The sequence below is a fragment of the Alexandromys fortis genome, unplaced genomic scaffold (genome assembly GCF_014885135.2).
Source record: "Alexandromys fortis isolate MF-2015 unplaced genomic scaffold, M_Fortis_MF-2015_v1.1 scaffold_101, whole genome shotgun sequence".
Taxonomy (NCBI): domain Eukaryota; kingdom Metazoa; phylum Chordata; class Mammalia; order Rodentia; family Cricetidae; genus Alexandromys; species Alexandromys fortis.
In genome coordinates this window covers 2422004-2439374 of record NW_026067983.1, presented here as the reverse complement: position 1 = coordinate 2439374, position 17371 = coordinate 2422004, and the positions used below count along the sequence as shown (strand labels likewise).

The following is a 17371-nucleotide window of genomic DNA, read 5'->3' as shown; positions in this document are numbered from 1 at the left end:
TAGCTATGATTTAGTCTTCCTTAAATGCAAATGTCACAGGTTCTTCATATATATTCAGGATTGCAATAGCCAAGAGGAATAGACTAGAAACTTTCACATCTGAAAATATGTCCAGCAACATGCCAAGAAAGTGAAAGCAGGTGATTCTAGGCAGCATAGATAACTATGATTCAACATCAAGTAGTTTTTTTATTAAAACAACTTTCTTAAACTACTTATATTTCTAGAAGTATCATGCTGTGGTTTTATTTAGATAAAGCAGATGTAGGCACTGATTTAATTTAAAAATACTGACTTTGACTATTCTGTTGAAGACAGAAAAGTACAACCCTCCTTTCTGGTATTTTTTTTTTTACCTCTATCAAGCTGAGTAACTACAACTAATTAAGGATGTAAAATATATGTGAGTAAGATATTTAAAAACAATAAAATATTATTCAGATAAAATTGTTCTTTAAGATATCACATGATTTTTTTTACCTAAAATGCCACCTTGCAAATGACAATCAACTCTTCCTATTGTTTCTGTACTTGTATTTGTGACCTTCATTTGATAAATAATCATAGCATAGATCATGAACAATTGAATAGAAATCATATTTTCTTCTGTTGTGAACATTACTTACCTCTGGAATTTCTTCACTCAGGCCAAGTCTTGGTTTACCTGGACCCCATCCCGGTCCTTTAAATAGGACAGAAACCTTATGAAAGAATCCAGGTGTGGCCCAGAATGTATTCCATATATAGAGTAAATGGTGAAACTAGGGGAAAAATATATATAGTTTACTTTAAATGACAGAAGCATAACAGAATTTTAAATATAGTTAATTGTTTATTATTTTGTTCAGTGTAGTTTACATATTTTAATATACATCATGAGAAGAGAGGTAATATATTGATATGTAATCACATTATTTGTTTTAAGTAAATCTATACATTCTATATATTTTTGGTGTTTTGTAAAAATCTTTAAAGTAAATTAAATTACAATTTTAAAATGAAAAGTATATAATTAGATACAAAATCCTCAAAGTATAGTAAATAAGTTATGAGGTGCATCAAATAAAATTAACTAGCTTATGTGAAGGCAACATCCTTGTCTATTGGTTCCTTCCTAACATCTTACTAGGTGGATATTGCAGTCAACTGGAGGCATCATAAGATCACTTATCCAGATATTTTTAAAGCAATAATTTATTGTGTTACTAATATGATATTATTCACAAGCATTTCAGCTTGTAGTTTTCTAAGTATCAAGTAACTCATATTCAGTCATGGAAAAGAGGGCTTTTGTGACTGCAGGAGACTTTTACAATGAGTGTTTCAGCAGGAATATGCATTCTTTAAATAACATTCATTTGATATTCACAGAAGTTAAATAACATACTCACATATAAGTGCTCAATAAATTTTAACTATAAGGAAATTTCACACAAGTGCCCATAATGCACCATAGGACTAACATATTCATAGCATTTGAACATCAACTCCAGATTCTAAATGTGAGGGTTTTTTTTTTTTTAAGTATAGAGATGCATTAATGGAAAGAAAAGCTCTTGCTCTCAGAATTTGTGATCATGCTGGTATTTTAGCAGTAAGTCCCTGGATGAATTTAAATAGCTAAGTTTAGAAAAATTGATTTTATAATTACTTGAAATATTCCAAGAATCAGCCTGAGTTATTATAGGGCTTAATGGGGACGTTTCCGAAGACGAGGTAAATGTTAGATGGAGGTTTAGCCTGGGGATTTTCAATACTAGTAATACAGAAAATTAGTGTGTTTAGAACTTCCAACACACATTAAAATGCTAAAGCATTTGGTTATTTTGCAAATTACTTCAATTTTATTTCTGCTAGTCTGGATACTAAGCATGAGCAATATATCATGATAGTTTAATGACATTTCCCCAATTTACTTGGTTTCCAATCCCTAGGAACTCTGGGTCTTTCAAAAGAGAACAGAGTGGTCTACACCTAAAAAAGCAAGTGTATCCTTGTGTTTAGTGGGGGAAATTCTAAGTTCCTTTGTGGATAATAAAACCTAGGTAAGCAATTTAGTTGTATTCAAAGGGAAATCACTGAAAATAACAAATTTGTATATCTTAATTATCAAACTCTTAATTATCTTAAGTTGCTGACTTCATCTTTCTGACTAAAATGAGCATGTAGGAGAATAAACCTTAGACCCACACCTGACAACTATCGTGCTAAAAAAAAAAAATTTTAAATGTAGTTACCTGGAGGCTTAATTCTTGACTTAAATGTGCTGTGACTCAAAAATGCCTGTCATTGTCCACTTTGGCACATAGCAATTCCCATCCATTCATCTACTGTGTGTGTAGTGCTTACAATATTAATTCACTAGTCTTTTCTCATGCACGACCCTCTCATCCTCAAAAAGTGTATGTTCCCAAAGCCTTGCTTCCAAAGGTGTTAAGTATCCAATGGTGATACTGACATCCCCTGAACAGCATCTGCACTTTATAAAGATGGTCTCATGAATCGCATTGGCACCAGGCTTGTAAAGCTCCATCCTAGAGATGGAGGTGGATTTGTCCATGTCTCTTTCTTTATTCATGTTAAGGAGAAAAATCTACCCGAAGTTAAGGGAGTGGGTCTTTCATGTGTATTTCTTAAATTGGTTGTAAAGATTTGAACATATTTATTATGTGTCTCCTGAGAGACACATCTTGTTGTGAGTACAGCCTAGGGTAAAGATGGAAGTCGAAGTGCCATGTAGGGGAAAATATGTGCCCGTACACATGTATGTTTACATATGTATACACACATCAGCAATTTTCTTTCCAGCTGTGGATATAGAGTAATCATTTTCACTACAGAAAGGATGGCATTCGGACCTAACTGGTGTATGAAGCCACAGTCAACTAAGTAGGTTAAAATGAGTTAAGTAAACCTGAGTCTCAGATTCCTAGGGAAAATTTGTAGCTGACAATTGAATCTGGAATTATTTAACAGCTGTAGATAATTCTTTTGTCTCAATGTTCTCTGAAAACTTGAGTAGGTTTGCAAAGCAAGCCCAAGAGGAGCCTTTGATTTTGTTACTTCCAGGACATGGCAAGCAGCCTTGTATCCAGACCCGTCATTGAATGACAGCCACAGCATTTAGAGCATTCTTATCTTTTCCTCATTTGTGATTCCTTAACCCCAGGAGCCTTTGTGGTCATCTGATATTGACACATCGGAACTCAGCAGACATTCTTCATTTCTCTAGTGCCAACCACTAAGGCCAGTGAACAAGCAATACCACATGTCTGATGGAAAATTGGTCGGCTCCACCAAATCCTAGCGGGAGAGGTAACGTGGACCTCACTGATGGATAATACCCCTTGACACCCAGCTCTAAGACGAGACGGCAAAGGCCTCATGTTGAATTTCTAACCAGAGGCTGAAAACTTGAAGCAAATATTTTTCTTACTGTGGGATCAGCCTTAATTACATGTTGCACCACTGCTCCTGAATACATGAATATATATTTAAGGTCTATTCTGAGAAAGAAAAAAAACACATGTTTTTTTTTAAAAGCCACTCTTTTTGCATTTGAGGTAGAAGACACATTTGAAAACTCTTATAATGAGTTTTAACGGATTTTGCCCATCTGACTTACATCACTTAACTGCTAAAGCTATTTCAAATTCTTTTATATGTAAAACATTTTTTCACGGCAATGTAATGTGCTTCCACCTACAATAACTGTTTTCCTTTTAAACACAAAACTTGTGAAATTGTGTGCATTCAGGAAGGACAATGCTGGATGAATTACCTGAACTTTGAATGGTTCAAATGTATCAATGGGATGCGTTAGACCATATATAACCTGTTCATTCTCAGCTTCAAATGTCCCTGGAAGATAAACATTACAATATGATTATTGATTTTCTACAAATCCCAAAGCAGCTAATTTAACTCTTTTGGTAGTTGTACATTTTACTTACCAAACATTTTATCCCAAATAATAAGAGTGCCGGCATAGTTTTTGTCTATGCAGTAACGATTTCTGCCTGTGAGACAAAATATTAAAAACAGTTTTTCAAATACATGGAAGTGAGCTTTTGAAATATTTTTTCTCTTGTTTTTAAAGCATGCAAGAAAAATTCAGGCAATGAAATGGCTCTAAATATGCTTTCTCCCCAACTTTAAACAAATAACCAGAAGCAATTGGGGAGAATTGGGAGTTCCTAGAGAAGACAACAATTAGTTGTTCAGTACCAAATAGTCTACCTTGAAAACATACATACAAGTAGCATATTACAGACCGAGAAGGTTGTTTTTAAGAATATGAATACACATACATCACATATTTCAGAGAACCACATAGCTGCCCTGGCCAAGCTGCCTTGGCAGACATATGACATAGATTTCTTAGGTTAGAGTCCGTGACTCCTGGGGCACAATGTGACTTCAACTTCCTGCGAAACCAAAACACCCACTTATTCAGTGAGGCAGGCAGGCTGCTTTGACTTTCTCTGTATGATTCCTTAGTAGTCAAGGAAGCATGGAAACTTGACAGGGCACTTAGTCTTAGACATCCATCTTTGTCTACCAGGTATAGCTTGCAAACTTCTCTTTATCCTGGCAACTACAACTGTATTGGTCCTGGCCATTGCAATTATATTCCATTTCTGATAAAGGATCTAATTGCTCTCAATGAAATTGTCACAGTCTCAGATGTGACCTCTTAGGCGACCTTGGCCCAATAAGTCAGCACAGGCACTTATAATATAAAAATTTGTGATTTGTGCCCTGACAATGCTGGAGCACACATGGGCAGCCCATATATAGCAGTTCTGTGGAACTTGTCCATGTTGGGTTTCATAGTCTAAGCTGATGAGGATGACTGACCAGGTGTCTTCCTTAACTAGGTCTCTTCGTCAAACTTACAATATACATTATACATCATATATCAAAAATATATAGAAGCAATAATAATTAGCAAAAAAAAAGGAGCCTGTGAATCTGAAGGCGAGGGGGGGGGAGCATATGGAAGGGTTTGGAGGGAAGGGTAAAATGTTATATTTATAATCTCAAAAATTAAAAAACAAACTTAGATTCTATTCATAGTCTCATTTTAACTATTTTAATGTTAAATTTATTAAAGGGATAAAGGTTTTATTAATTTATGCACATTTTTCCAATGTTTTAGTTAAATGTCAAGATATAGTCACATAGCTGATTTTATAAAACTAATGAATAATCGAAAATCACATTGTTTGGAAGAAAGTAAAAGGTAGTAAGATGGAAATAGATGTATTTGGGGTTTGAGCAATGGTGTAGCTGTTAAAAGTACTGGTTGGTCTTACAGAGAGGAACAAGGTTCAATACCAAACACCCATGGTGGCTCATAGCCAGCTACAAATGCAGTTCCCAGGCATCTGACACCCTCTCCTGTCCTCCAAGGGGACTACATGTATGTGGTATACAGGTGTACATGTGGGCAAAACACCCCCATACACAAATCATAACAATAAAAATAAAGTTTTTAAAAGGAAATGTATGTGTTTGCTTTTAGTTTGGTTTTGATGCTATTTTTAGTCTTGCTCTCTGCTGATGTTTCAGAAATAAAATTAGAACAATATTACACTATTTTAATAATAAAAGGCATAATTAAAAATTAAATTACTCTTGGAATTAGTACTTTTAGTATTATGTTAATTTTCCAGCTCCAAAACATAAAAATTACAATTTAAACTTAATGCAAGGAACTGGCAACAATTTTTATTTTACATGTTTTGAAACTTAGATAGGCATAATTGCATAAATGTTCCTAAAGCCAAAGGAAAAGAGTTTTAGTCTAATAAACCGTGTATATGCATCCGTGGACACACTTTCTGTGCACGCACAGGTGAGAACAGGGCAGAGAGTTTACACATGATCTAACCCTGGTTCTCCACCAATTGTGAGAGTGCTTTGCCCCTGAAGGGATTGAGGCAATGTCTGAAGACGGGAGTGGGCATCATCACAGTAAGAGGAGGGTACAACAAGCAGGCTTCAGTCAGAGACTCTGCTAAGCACCCTACGGTGCCCGGACAGCTTTCACCACTGTCTTGGTCCCAAAGGACAGGACTCTGCTCATGCTGACTAGGTCTGCCCGCGGTCTGGGGAATGGGGAAAAGGAGGTAAAGAAGAAGAAATGAAGCTGTTTATTTTTCAGTGTGGACTCCCCTTTCCAGATTTTTCTGTTTATGCGCAGGAATCCACAAGAATCTTACACTCCCCTGCTAACTGCTCCCTGGGGACAGGAGAGGGCTGAGTTTGGATGCACTAGACACAACCTCTCATGTGCTGTTGTTGTGGTCCAGGAGCGGGAGAAAAGGACAAGTTCCCTTCGAGAAGGCTACCCTGTCCTGTTCCAAAACTGCCTGTGAAGGCAGAGGTTCAGACCAGCAAAAGCACGGCGTTCATTTTTTGTCTTGTGCCTTCGGCGTTATGCGGTTAAGATTTATTCCTGCCAGTGTACGCAGAGGTGACTGAGACAATCTCACCGCTACGCCGTCTCCAAACATGAAGAATCTACTATGTATTCTTCTACACTACAGTTCACACACACTCCAAGTTTACATTCATTTTCCAGTCACAAATAACGCACATTCTTAATGGTTCCTGTGGTGTCAAAATAAAACACGTTGTGATTTTCCCTAAACTTGGTGTCTCTGCCTTAGGCACCAGCTGCATGGAGTCTTTTCATCGGGTCATTGCGCATGTGCTAAGTTAGGTAGTAAATTTAGCAGAGTAAAGCATTAGTTATCAGGTTTTTTCAAATCCCCTTATGCATTTTTTAGGATTTTAAAACAAGCATGTTTTTGTTTTTCTGTTTTTTTTTTTTTATTTTATGATTGGCTTATGTTTTATTTCCTGTAGTACACATATTTCAAATATAAAAGCTTCTTTCAAATCCAACATTTTTAAAGACTAACAATTCTTGTGTAGACAGGGCAGCTCCCCATCACTGCAACAGAGTATCCTACAGAGGACTCTTTCAAGATGTGACCATTCCTATCTAGCTGCTTGGCTCACTTCCCAGCCACAAGGAGATGAGATGGGAAGCTATTGAGAGAGGTCACTTCTCAACTTTGAAGCTCCGGCTTCTCTGAAGAGGAAAGGGGAAACAACAGTTATTTATCCAGCACATAATAGTGCAAGGTCTGTATCTGCTAAAGTGGCACAGAAACGACATTGCAGTTTTTAACGAAACGAGAAAGGCAAAACCACAAAACTATCTTACCATGATGAACCCTGTGATGGCTGGGAGTGTTAAGGACCAGTTCCAAGGGACCGAGGCTTCTGATGACCTGTGTATAATAAAAGAGAGCCACACACAAGGTTACCCCTGAGTGTGTCTACGTATTGCACAAACACATGGCAGTCACATGAGAGATGTGGTACAGAAAGTTTCAAGCTCATTCTATCTACCCCGTCCATCACAGGAAGGTGGCGCTCATCAAACTGTTGGAGATACGGTATGACAGACACAGACTTGCTGGACTCAATTCAGTGGCCAGATTCCCATGGTTTACTGTGTCATCCCAGGAAAACCAACTAAGCTCTTTGCATCTCTAAAATAAGAATAATATTAAAGACTAAGAATAACAGTGCTGCAAAATAATGTAATTCCAGACTTGTAAATGTGACTGTATCTTGCATTCACTGTGGCTAATGGGAAAAACAGCCACTATCAGTCATGAGATTCAAGGAGCAGGCAATATGTCATTGGCACAGGGAAGGAACAGGATGATGAACTTAAAGGCCAGAACTGCTCATGACACAATGACAAGATGGAACCGGGGCATACTATTTGGATACTTATTTGAAACAATGCAACAATCTTAAACATTAACTTGTGGGTAATGAGAGGATTAGTAGCAAAACCCATTTGATTTAGAGTGATACAGGCATTAGTACTGGGTATTAAAGTGCAATTTTACAGTAGCATAACTGAGGAGATCTAGACTTTGCTTGAAAATACTTTGGAAATGAAAGTAGAAGGAAAAATAGAATATTTGACAGAAATGAATCAAAATCTCTGCTTAATAAAAGCAACATACACAAATACATGGCTCTCTCTACTTTTCTGAATTCCTTACAAAAATGGAGGTAAAAATTTATGAAAAAGAATTTAGAAAAGAATTTATAACCTATCAATATATAGTGATGTTTATTAAGCCACTAGCAGATGTCTACATTCAGAAATATGCTTCTATTTATTCATTTTATTTTTAATTACGCACATTTGTGTGCTTCTTAGTATGGCTTATGGATCTAAGTGCCATGCCCGAGTGTGTCAGATGAGCCCTTGGATTGAGAGACAGTTCTCAGCCCCCAAACAAACTTGGGTGGTGGGAACTAAATTCAGGTCTTTTCAATATAGAGCATGTTCTTAACCACTGGGCCATCTTTTCAGATGCAGAAACACTTCCTATGGAAATTCTTCACTCATGAGGATGTGCTTGGCTTTGTTTTGTTAATCTCTAATGTTAAAATCAGTTCTATAGTTGTTCTGTAGATATAGGAATAGGGGTGGCTCACAATATTCTGTACCTGTGGTTTCACCTATCCTCCTGAAATTGAAAATATAACCTCATTGGCAAACAGCAACCTATACCATAACACAGGCCTCCACATGGTCTCCCTATTGTCCGTTATTTACAGGCCTGGAAGGGAGTCCTAGCCTTCTCCTCTGCTGCAATTTCCTCAGGGTGTCTCAGTTTCTGTCTGAAAGGGCAGATATCTGCATGCAAAAGAATGTGAATAATTACATGCCATGTGCTAATTTAGATTTTTCTCTATTCCTCCATCCCTTTCCTGGTTTCTTCCTTTTAGCCTCTCTCCAGCCATGCTCTCTTGCCATGAGGTTATTAGATGATAAAGGTGTTATATTTGGACTTACAATGATGATGTCCTTTAGTGTGAATAGAATTATAATAATGATTTCGTTGGCTGTAATTGGAGTTATAATGGTGCTGTCTGTCCTTGGGTGTGAATTGAGTTACAATGATGCTGTCATTGGGTGTGAATGGAGCTACAATGGTGCTGTCCTTGTGTGTGAATGTAGTTACACTGGTGATGTCCTTGTGTTGAAATAAAAGCGGCGGCGGGGCTGTGTCCCCAACACACTGGCCGCTTAGCTAGCTCATTCCCGAAATAACAACACACAAACTGTATTCATTTAAGAACTGCTTGGCCCATGAACTCTAGCCCTTACAGGCTAATTCTCGCACCTGGACTAGCCCATTTCTAATGATGTGTGTAAGCACCCCAAGGTGCGCTTACCGGGAAGATTCTAGCCTCCGTCCATCCTGGGAGAGTGGAGTATGGTATCCCTGCTCTAGCCCTCTGGAAGCAGAGCAGAGTCTGACCTCACTTCCTCTTCTGCCCAGAATTCTATTCTGTTTACTCCTCCCACCAATGCTTTATCCTATGAGGCCAAGCAGTGTGTTTATTACTTAACCAATGAAATCAACAGATTGATATATGACACTCCCACATCATCCTTGGGTATGAATGGAGTCGCAATAGTGCTCTTTGGGTGTGAATGGGGTTACAATAGTGCCGAGCTTGGGTGTGAATGGAGTTACAATGATGATGTAATTAGGTGTGAATAGAGTTACAATAGTGATGTCCTTGGGTGTGAATGGAGTTTCAATGATGCTGTAATTGGGTGTGAATGGAGTTACATTGGAGATGTCCTTGAATATGAATGGAGATATAATGATAATGTAAATTGGCCTGAAATCCATTTGACTCTTACAGATGTATTGCTAAGAACTATATGACAGAAACATACCCAGCCCCTTTTCTTCTCTTCTCATCTCCTTCCTCCTTCCCTCCTTTTCATGATTCCTTCCTTTCTTTTCTTTCATTCATCTGTCTTTCCTGTCCATCTATCTTTCTGCTTTTTTAAAAAAAAAAATATCTGGCCTGGGGTGGTGTGTCCTATCTACCTATTTTCTGGTTATTTCTAGAAGAAATGTATTTTAATCTCCAAATCCATCTCCTTTTCCCTATCAGAATAGTGGAATTTATTTGGATATCAAGGATTGTGGTTTCTTATTATTAATTTCAGCATTGTCATGTACTTTGAATCTATGCCTTGTATTTGTTACATTATAGCCCTCCAAAATAAAGCATAAAACTATTGTCTCACAAATATAGTGTTAATCACAGGGTTTGAGAAGAAGGAGTGTGTTTTATTTCTTACAGCCTATCACTACCTCATGGGCTACTGGTGGAAAACTTTGTGTACAGAAGGTTGGTTGGTGATGGCAAAACGGGATAGTGGGCTCCTCAGCCTTCAGAACATTACCAAACGACTTTTGGTCTCCGGCAGAGAACCAGATGGGAAAGGAGAAAGCCATCTTACCCATGTTTGTCTCTCTCTGGTGCCTAACATTTGTTACAAAAACAAACAAGAGGAGAGATGGAGGGGACTACACTAAGCAGCTTCTGTTGACCAGATGGGTTTCTGAACTGGAATCCTGGCATGTGTGCAACCGGATCCAAAGCCACCACCCTAGTGAGTGGCTTCAGATGCCTAGAGTCTGGGCTGTGTGGCGTGCTTTTTTTTTTTTTTTTTTTTTATGTCAAGTTTTTTTTCTTTAGAGAAACCTTTTGCTCCTTTAGGCCAAAATATAGTGGTATCAATATCGAAAGCTCCTTTGAAAATTTTTAGGTAAAAGCCAAGTATGACACAGCAAACCAGAGTTAAATTCTTTGGTACTGTGCCTATGAGTACCATGGAGCCGAGGAAGACTACCACAGGGCAAATGACTCATTGTTCAGACAAATCCGTCAGAAGTTCCCATGTAAAAAAGCTCTCTGATTCAAAGTCATGGAGAATTCATTAATATTTAATAAGAGCTGAGCGTAATGATTTAATTATCGCCCACTTTTGCAAATTCAGCCATTTAGCAATTCTACCACATCTAGCTGAAGCTCAACTTCCTGAAAACATGTTAATTACTCTGGGAAAACTCAGACCCATTCTAAGTTTGCAAAAATGTTGTCCTCATGTATTAGATTTAAATGAGTTATCTGAAAATGCAAAACTTTATTATGATAGGGCTTAAATATGGTACAGGTCAATTTTCTATCATAAAAAGCATCAAAATGTGAAATTCTAGGGGCTAAGTCACTCCTCTACATGTTAGAAAGTTATGATAAGCCATGTAGTCTTTCTAATATCACTTGAAAAATGCTTCATTTTTTATCTTACCTCTGTTAAACATATAGAGAATGATTTTCCATCAAGTAAAATGAATTTAAACCCATATAACCCTAATAGGAAGGGACAACTAACTTGACTATATCAAAATGAAAATAATTCCATTTATTTATAAAGGTTTAAGCATTTACAAAGTTTTTTTTTTTTTTTTTTTTTGCACCAGGTGTATTTCTTAGGTCTTTGATACACTTGGTCTTGTAATATTTTGATTTAGGTTTTCTGATCTAAGCTATATGGGTAGTCAGAAAAGCCATGGGAAAGCCTCAGAACGTCAGAAATACTTAGATGTTTTGTATCAAATTTTCTGATTATTATTCTGGTGAGGAAATTTTGTTTTTATCATAGACTTAAAGGGAAATATAAATTTTTAAATATTAATAACAAAGTCCCACACCTCAGCAGAGATGACCATGATTATTTTCTATGCCCTTTCTACTTTTATTGTGCTATTTCATTAAAACTTGGGTATGAATTTCCTTCCCAGACTTAAAAAAAAATCTTAACCATTTCTGATTATTCTCGAAATAATTAGCTCTTCTAACAAGACCATTATGTAGGTCATGTTCATTTGCAGAATAAGAAATTATTAGTGTGTAGTTGGCACAAATTAAGGTTTTTTTATGGTGAATTTCAAGATGTTACAGATCAGACCCTGTCCATCAGAAGAGCTCTGGGCCATTGCTAGACTCCTTATAACAGCCACAGGCTCCTTCCTTCACACTGCAGTTTGTATTAGGACTGGTAAAGAGTTTGTATATAAAATCAAGTGATCAATTACTATGCGATGCTGTCATTACACCTGCATAGCATTACCTTTCACTAAAAACACATTTCAAGGTCTTAATTTCTCTCTTGGCATTCTGGGAACCAAACCCAAAGCCTCGTGCATAAGAAGTTCACACTGTTGGAGCTGTTCTCATAGACTATGTCATCCACAATACGTGAGACCACATCCAAAGACCTCAAAACACCTGAGTTAATCAGAGTTCAAGCTGCCTGTGAGCTACTCTGGGAGGGATTTCCACTGTTCCCTCATCTGACTTGCTTTAATCCAGCTCTCGTACAGGCCTGGTAGACTCTGACCTTCCCCGAATTTCTTCCTGCCACCTTCTCTACTCAAACCATTGATTTTTTTTTCAATGAGAATTTTGGTGATTACCATTAATGAATAAAGAAAATGTTTTGGAACTATAGCAAGGCAGAACTTAGGTAGGAGGGAAAGCAAGGTCGAATGCTGGGAGAAAGAAGGGCGGAGTCATGGAACTGCTGCCAGAGATAGATGTGCTGAAACTTTGCTGGTAAGCTACTACCTTGTGATGATACACAGATTAATGGAGATGGGTTAAATTAAGATGTAAGAGTTAGCCAATAAGAAACTAGAGCTAATAGACCAAGCAGTGGTTTAATTAATACAGTTTCTGTGTGGTTATTTTGGGTCTAAGCTAGCCAGACAGACAGGAGGAACAAGCAGCCTTCTCCAACAGTTTGCCCTGCCCTCACTCCCAAATTTGGAAACATGTTGTGAAATCATTAATTCTTGTGTCTCTTTTGTTCTATGTCCAAGTATCACATCCCTCATACTATATGGCAAATCCAGTAAGGAGAACGCCGTACCCTTCTCGTTTCCTACAGCATAAACAGAGCTTCAGCAGCACATGACAGCTCCAGAGCCTATTTATAAGATCAACCTGCCTTCCCATCCTCACCTTCTTATGGTTTCACAGCGATGGTTTGCTCATCCTGGTGAAACTGTTTTATTTATCACAGCGGCAGGGAGTGCTATTGAACTCTAGTGTACGGAAGGCTTACTCCTGATGGGCAGTCTAATTGTCCAAGACAATGCACATGATCAAAATAAGCTGATGTGGAATGTGCTTAGAGCTGAGGTTCCCTCAGGCCTCCCCTGCAGGCCCTTTCAGGTCAAGGGAAGATTATGGAATGATTTGAGCATTTTTCTTTGGATATTGGAGGAGTAGTGTTTGAAGGATTGAGTCTGGTTGTCTGTAGTTTCTAAGTAAGCTTTTGAAAATCCTTGCATTCTGCTTACCCTAGAGTCACAATCAATGTCTTAAGCAGAAGAAAGGCTGGTGAGCCTGCTGTCTTGTCTCAGTGATCAGTTTGAATGATTCCACTGTGGTTAAATGAAACACACAGTGAATCCACTAATTAGTGTTTATCACCAGCTGATCACATGTTTCCCATTTTCTGATTGTCACCCATTACCTGAAAAACATTGCCTTTTTTAAATTCAAACTGAAATGTTGCTTGGAGTAGGAACAATGTTCAAAAAAATTCTATTCTCAGTTGTTGTCTATTTTAAATTATTTCTTAGGCACATAACTTATGTTCTATGCAATTTTTGTTCTCAAATATTCTTTAGAACTGGTGATTTCTATATTCATTTTTCAGTAAGGAGAAAAGGGGTGTTAACATGCACAGAGCAGTGGTGAAGGACCCCTTTAACCGAACACTTTGCAGAGGTAAGCAAATCTTCTGAGTTCCAGGCCAACCTGGTCTACAGAGTGAGTTCTAGGTCAATCAGAGCTACACAGAAAGACCCTGTCTAAAAAAATAAAAAAATAAAAAATAAATAAAAAGGCTATTGACATACTAAAATTGGAAAGCATCACTTTTAACAAAAATATTCAGTTACAAATCAGTGCATTAAAATTCCTCAAAAAATGCATTTTTCTTCCCTCAGCCCTGTGAGAAGTAAGAAATTAACAATAATCTTAAATTGCTAAATCTTAAAACAAATATGTATTTCTACTTTGTTATCAAATTTTAGAAGAATGTTGAGAATACCATGTAATAGTTCCTTCATGTTTTATATCTGCAAATGGCTGTTAAAATACTAAAATACAGACTCGAAAATCCATAGGGATATTTATAACCACTTTTCAGAAAGAATTCATGAGTCTATGGCTCATTTTAATGTTATTTCCAAGTAAGAAATGGTTACAAATAATCTTCCTTCCTGTGTGAGAAGTAACACAGCTAATGGGTACAGTATGTTCTAGGGAGCATGTGTTTTTTGGGAATTCTCCTTATAAAACTGACTGTGCAGCAATATGATAGATCCTGGGGAGCAACTGCCTTGAGTACACAGACACCTCCATCTCAGGAGCGATGGCGGCGCTCAGATGAACATGGCTTCGAGTGGTGACATGGACTGTAGCTGCTCAAGACTTACGGCAGCAGGCATGATTGATGGACCAGAGACCCAGATCCCTGTGGGTCTCCTCATTCCAATGCACCCAGTGTGAGAGGAATCCTGTGTCAGTCTCTTAAGCATCTATCAGCTCTCATTTGTCATCATTGTTATGTTTTATTCAACAAAGAAATATACACCTTAAGTGCAACTGAAAATGGAAAAATTTTTCAGGTAAAACAGATGCCATGGAACTCAAACTCGAATGAACTAACAGTTGTAATGCAGTGAGTTTTTTATTCATAGATTAATACCACACCCTTTCCTGCTGTTCACATCTTCTTAATTTCCTTCCTTCCCCTCTCCTTTTTGCTTATTAATTATAATCAGAAATCTATGCATGAATGAATAATCTAAATATTCATACATATAAATGTATATAATAGCTATGAAGGCTTTTTATAATTTTTACACTACTTTATGTATGTTTTTGAAACATGAATGGTTATAAATATTTCTGTCACCGTTGAACAGTCATATTTATTCCAATTTACAAATAAAAAACATGAAGCACACATGTGTCAATGTATATGTCCGTGTCTTATATTTACCTTTATTAGATCTATATCTCATTTATTAAATATTAAATATATTCTCAAATACCAAATGATTACTACTTAAACTATTAAATTACTAATAACCACTTTCTTTGCACTGTATAAATAACCAAAGCATTTAAATATGACCAGAATCTTGTATTTAAGTTGACTTTTGTATTTAGCTGAGAAAGATCTATCTGAGCATTCATGCACTCTGTGTCTTGTCAGTTGCTAAGAACTTTCACAGGAATTTAGAAGTCAAATGAAATAAACTGCATGGGAAATTCTTACGTGAAGTTCTTTACAAGACTGAGTAACTCCCAATAAAAAGTTAAAATTATGATAAAATATATTAACAAAATATTAAAAACAACAAATTACTCTTTTGTTCTCTCTTGGGACTGATAAGGAAGTCACTCATCTTTTTTTTTTCTTTACAGTGACTACTGCATATGTGATTGATTTGAATTCATAACCAGTTTGAATTCATAGTTGGTAAAATCTAGTAAGAAACAACCTGAGTTTTCTTTTAGATCTCAAGGTGAAAAAACTTATAGTAAAGATGCAGGCTCTAAACAGTCTTGCTTCACTAAAGTGAAGTCTTTATTCCCTAACTTCTTTATTGGCCAGGAGGCCATCAACATCAGCTTCATCCATTCTGTATTTCTTAGGTACACAAGATTTTTGTTCTAAGATTTCTTGAGAGGACACAGATATACAAAGGAAATTACAGTGTTGCATCTGGGAATCAAATAATTTACTTCAAATGATGTCACAAAATGTTAAAGAATATTATAGAAATGTACATTTTACTATTAGTAGCACAGTGGGAATTCTTAATTAAAATTTTAGAAAAAATGCTATGAAATTTTTGAACCACATACACCTATATATTAAAAAGACTTATAGTTGTTACTTTGAATTAGTTGATTTTTTAATTACTCATTGTTTTCTTTGTTAAGAGCTTAATTGGCTTGAGGATTTGTGGAATATTTTATATTGTTGCTGAGGGTCTGTTGAAGAAATGAAAAACAAAACCTTAATTGCATCCTCCACCAGTGTTGCTATGTTAATTCAGGACAACACACTCTAGTATTTAGACAGATGGTGGTGGCAGGCATGTTAGTGCCAAACTCTCTACAGGGAAGCAGGAGAAAGTAGAGTTCTTAGGGTATGTGCTTGTCTGCCTAGTTTTACACTTTGAAATCCCGGACAAATGCTGATTTATTCATGGCCAGATGTTTTCCTACCTGATTCGGCAGTTTACTACACCAGTAGGCATGTAATATGGAAGTAGCTGACTTTCCACACCAAGGAGTGAAAAAAAAAATATTTATAGTTTGGAAATAAAACAATCGTTAGGGATCTAGACTGTTGTGATCATAAGGCACTTCATAGGGAGTATGTTTCTGATGGATCTGTAGTGTAGGGTTAAAGGCTTAAAGTCTTGGATTGAACAGAGTCTGGCATTGGGCTATGTTTAGATAGTAAACAACTTTTAAAAGACTGGGTTTATAATAAATTATCTGGGAGGCTGATTCTTGACACTTCTGATTACAGGAGTCTTCTACAAGAAAACATTGTTAGTACAAGGTTGGCATTCATTTAATTTGTTTTATCTTACATTTAAATAACTTTCTAAAGAAAAAAATACGAGCAAATTCTAAACATGTTGCCTCAAGGACAGATGCATTCCTGATGACTTATTTTTTAATCATTACTTTTTAAATTGAAATATAATTACAAATTTTGTTCTACTTCCTTTCCTCCCTGTAGCTCCTCCCATATACCCCCGACCTCTTGGTCTATCTTAAATTCATGGGTTCTTTTCTTTACCAGTGACTTATTTTTAATACCTTTTTAATTACCAGAGGAAAACAGGAAGCAGCCATAGTCATAACCACATTAATCCTAAAAGTCCACTCTTAAATATCATTTTGCCAGTTCGTGTGTCCAATGATAAAATCAGCCACATTGTTATAAATACCATGATGCTACTCTAATAGGAAATGCTTTAAAACTGATAAATTGAGTAGTGTATGTTAGAAATCCACCCCCAGAGCTAGAGAGAGGCTCGGTGCTTAAATGAACCTCCTGGTCTTGAAGAGGACTAGGGTTCTGTTTCCAGCATCCACACAGCAGCTCACAACCACCCACAACTCCAGCTTCAGGAACTCTGATGACCTCTTCTGAACTCTGCAGGTTAATACGAATACATACACATAGTACATATACTAGAAGGATGGCAAAATAACCATATACATTAAATATATATAATTTAAAAACTCTACTCCCAGACATCCTGAAATGTATGTTGTATGCATTTGAATATTCTATAACTCTTATTTTGACATACTCATATTCCCAAATCAACAAAGGACATAT

The 17371-nt window shown here is 36.7% G+C and overlaps 1 protein-coding gene and 1 long non-coding RNA gene across 5 annotated transcripts in view; one reads left to right on the top strand and one right to left on the bottom strand.

Moving 5' to 3' along the window:
* LOC126511512 (uncharacterized) overlaps nt 1-17371 on the top strand; it is an 840891-nt gene that overhangs the window by 288235 nt on the left and 535285 nt on the right. The window lies entirely within an intron of this gene.
* Agmo (alkylglycerol monooxygenase) overlaps nt 1-17371 on the bottom strand; it is a 304397-nt gene that overhangs the window by 181297 nt on the left and 105729 nt on the right. For all 4 annotated transcript variants that reach the window (XM_050158660.1, XM_050158661.1, XM_050158663.1 and 1 more), the window contains exons 6-9: nt 7241-7307; nt 3954-4019; nt 3782-3861; nt 627-761 (exon numbers count right to left, since the gene is read on the bottom strand). In XM_050158660.1, the coding sequence (XP_050014617.1) occupies nt 627-761; nt 3782-3861; nt 3954-4019; nt 7241-7307 (348 nt within the window). The remainder of the gene's footprint in view (nt 1-626; nt 762-3781; nt 3862-3953; nt 4020-7240; nt 7308-17371) is intronic.